The following is a 3699-nucleotide window of genomic DNA, read 5'->3' as shown; positions in this document are numbered from 1 at the left end:
ACCTGTAATCCCAGCTACTCCAGAGGCTGAGGCAGGAGAGTCACTTGAATCTGGGAGGCGGAGGTTGCAGTGAGCTGAGATCGTGCCATTGCACTCCAGCCTTGGCGACAGAGTGAGACTCTGTCTCAAACAAACAAACAAGACAGGTAGTAGATCAGCGTGAACCCAGGAGGCGGAGCTTGCAGTGAGCCGAGATCACACCACTGCACTCCAGCCTGGGTGACAGAGCGAGATTCTGTCTCAAACAAACAAACAAGACAGGATCCAGGCACAGTGGCTCATGCCTGTAATCCCAGCACTTTGAGAGGCCAAGGTGGGAGGATCACTTGAACCCAGGAGTTCTAGACAAGCCTGGACAGCATAGTGAGACCCAGTATCTATTATACAAACTTTTTTTTTTTTAATTAACCAGGTGTGGTGGTGAGTAGCTGTGGTCCCAGCTACTTGGCGGGCTCAGGTGAATGGCTTGAGCCCAGGAGGTCAAGGCTGCAATGAGCTGTGATTGCATCGCTACACTCCAGCCTGGGCAACAGAGCAAGACCCTATCTCAATCAATCAAACAAAGAGGAAATTTCCAGCGTGGAATGCCCTGTTTGCTTGGGATGGGCCACCTGGGATGGTGGGCAGGCTTTGCTCCCAGCCACTGGAGACATTCTCTGGACAAAGAGTGACCCGTCTGAGGGGGTGTTGCCTGGAGGTCCAGGCAGGTTGGGTTGGCAGGGATGAGGGGTGATCACCAAAGTCAGTTTCTCTCTCTGCTCCAGGGACCCAGACCCCAGAGAACTTTTCTCTGCAGAGAGCCTGGCTCTCATCTCTGCAATTCAACCAACAATTTGGCAGGAGATTCTACCACTCAGCTCCCAGCAGTCGTCAACAGAGGAGACTCCAGCAAGTAGGTGGCCACCATCCCACACCGTGCTGGGATTACAGGCGTGAGCCATCATGCCCGGCCGAGTTACTCATTTTTTAAATGGGTTTGTTATGTGACTTTTCACCCCAACAAAACAAAATCCAAATAAATAAATAAATAAATAAGTGAGCTCACAGTAGATAGAGGGTAGAAAGTGAATTTTAAAGTGGCAACAGATGAAGCAGGACATCTAGGCATCTAATGAGGAAGCTACTGCAACAGTCCAAGCGAGAGATGAGGGTACCTTAGTGTCTCAGTCAGCTCGGGTTGCTCTCAAGATACCATAGACTGCATGGCTTAGATGACAAGCATTTATTTATCATAGTTCTAGAGGCTGGAAGTCCAAGAGCACAGTGAGGTTCTGGTGAGGGCTCTCTTCTTGATTTACAGACGGCCACCTTCTTGCTGCATTTTCGCATGGAGGAGACAGTGAACATCTCATGTCTCTTCCTATATTGTTACAGATCCCATCACGGGGCTCCACCACCATGACCTGATCACCTCCCAAAGGTCCCATCACCTAACACCATCACACTGAGGATTACAGCTTCAACATATAAATTGGAGGTTGGGGTGGGGCGGACACAAACATTCAATTCATAGCACTGAGCTAGGGTGGTAGCAGCAGGGATGGAAACAGGTGGCAGGATTTGAGATCTGGTTTGGAGGTTGAATGAACAGGACTCGCTGCAGGGTAGAATGTGAGGACAAGACAGAGGGAGGGACTCCCAGGTCTTAGGCTCGGCTCGCTGGGTGAACAGTGGTTCTAACACCTGACTTTGAGTTCCAGTTTTTAAAATCCACACATGAATGCATGCACACTTATACATGGACCTCCCCACACACATGCACAGACCCGTGCAAGCACACACACACACATGCACCAATGCACAGGGACACACATGCACACACCTGCACACAGCACATATATGCACACCCACTTGCACATGTGATGCATGTGCACAATACACACACATGCACATGCATGCAGGTACATGGACCACATGCACATGCACACGATGCACAACACACATGTATGCATGCACCTGCCCACATAAGCACACACATTTACACGCCAGCACATATATGCATACACAGGCATGCACACGTGCAAGTGTGTACACAAAACACACTTGCATGCACACAACTGAATACACACATCCACATGCACACACCACACACATATATGCATGCAGACTCAGGCACACACACAGAGCACACATCCACTCTTTTATTCCGCTCTCGTATTTTTCACTGCACTTGTCACATCCAAACACAACAGAAGGCCAGGCACGGTGGCTCATGTTTGTAATCCCAGCACTTTGGGAGGCTGAGGTGGGCGGATCGCTTGAGGTCAGGAGTTTGAGACCAGTCTGACCAACACAGTAAAATCCCGTCTCTACTGAAAATACAAAAAGCAGCCAGGCATAGTGGCACGCGCCTGTAATCCCAGCTACTTGGTAGGCTGAGGCAGGAGAATCACTTGAGCCCAGGAGGTGGAGGTTGTTCTAAGCTGAGATCGTGCCACTGCACTCCAGCCGGGCAACAGAGCGAGACTCAGATGCGTGGACATGTGGTTTGTGGCTTACGGATTCATGTGTGTCTATAGACATGGAGACCCAGAGACAAAGACACACAACACAAATACACCGCCTGCAGATAGGCGGGTGTATTGTAAACAAAAACAAAAGCAAACCCACAACATTTTATTTTCTTGTTCATGAGGTTTCTTGTCTCTCTGGCTTCACCAGAAAAGGAGCACCATCGAAGCAGGGAACCTTGTCGCCATTGTTCACTGCTGCATTCCCCACGCCTAGAGCAGAGCCTGGCATGGACAGAAAAGTCCTCAGTAAATATTTGGTGGCCCCAAGCAAAAGAAGCATCCAGGAAGGGAAAGCTGGGGGCTCCCCACTGCACTTGCCACTTGAGTCACATTTTCAGAAGCCTCTGGAAAGTGTGAGAGTCTGCGTGAGTGAGAGTGAGACAGGGCCGAGGCCGGGGGCGGAGGGGACAGGAAGAAGAGGAGGGTGAGTGGGGGAAGGGGTGGGGCTGAACCCCAGCTCTAAAGGCGGCCTTCGGGTGTCTGTCCGCAGCGTGCACAGCCCAGGAGGGTTGAGCAATTTTGGTTTCCTCTGAGGTTGAAGGACCCAGGCGTGCCAGCCCCGCTCCAGGCACCTTGGGCATGGAGGACAGTGTCGTACGGCCCTCAGTGTTTGTGGTGGATGGACAGACTGACATCCCATTCACGAGGCTGGGACGAAGCCGCCGGAGACAGACGTGCAGTGTGGCCCGGGTGGGTCTGGGTCTCTTGCTGTTGCTGATGGGGGCCGGGCTGGCCATCCAAGGCTGGTTCCTTCTGCAGCTGCACTGGCGTCTGGGAGAGATGGCCACCCGCCTGCCTGTGAGTGGGACCGGGGGGCTGACAGTAGGTGGAGGCGAGGGGGGCTCTCCTGTGTCACTGTGGGTCACTGCGTGTCTGTGTGTGTGTGTGCAGGACAGGGCACAGGCTGAGAGCAGCTGGCTTGACTGGTTGCTGCTCCCCACCTTGGGCAAGTGAATTCACCTCTCTGAACCTCAGTGTCTTCATCTACAAAATAAGGGCAGCCTCTTCACAGGGGACGAAGTATGCTATGGCATGTGTGGTACCAGACAGTGCCGGCTCCACCCGACGGAACTGACACCCCAACACTGCCATGCACATCCCTGTGCACACACACGTGCATTTTTTCTGTACTTTTTTATTTTCGAGACAGAGTTTCACTCTTGTTGCCCAGGCTGGAGCGCAATGG

General features: G+C 52.2%; 1 protein-coding gene across 2 annotated transcripts in view; it reads left to right on the top strand.

Annotated features, from left to right (window-relative positions):
- Positions 1-2586: 2586 nt before the first annotated feature.
- TNFSF14 (tumor necrosis factor (ligand) superfamily, member 14) overlaps positions 2587-3699 on the top strand; it is a 7457-nt gene continuing 6344 nt past the window's right edge. Inside the window, exons 1-2 of one of the 2 annotated variants that reach the window (XM_011943546.1) lie at positions 2587-2866; positions 3004-3203. In XM_011943546.1, coding sequence (XP_011798936.1) covers positions 3093-3203 — 111 coding nt within the window. In that variant the 5' untranslated portion in view covers positions 2587-2866; positions 3004-3092. Of the gene's footprint in view, positions 2867-3003; positions 3312-3699 lie in introns of both variants that reach the window. The other variant, XM_011943545.1, reaches the window with a different exon arrangement.

This window comes from Colobus angolensis, unplaced genomic scaffold (assembly GCF_000951035.1).
Source record: "Colobus angolensis palliatus isolate OR3802 unplaced genomic scaffold, Cang.pa_1.0 Scaffold22, whole genome shotgun sequence".
NCBI lineage: Eukaryota > Metazoa > Chordata > Mammalia > Primates > Cercopithecidae > Colobus > Colobus angolensis.
This window is presented reverse-complemented; position numbering and strand designations above follow the sequence as displayed.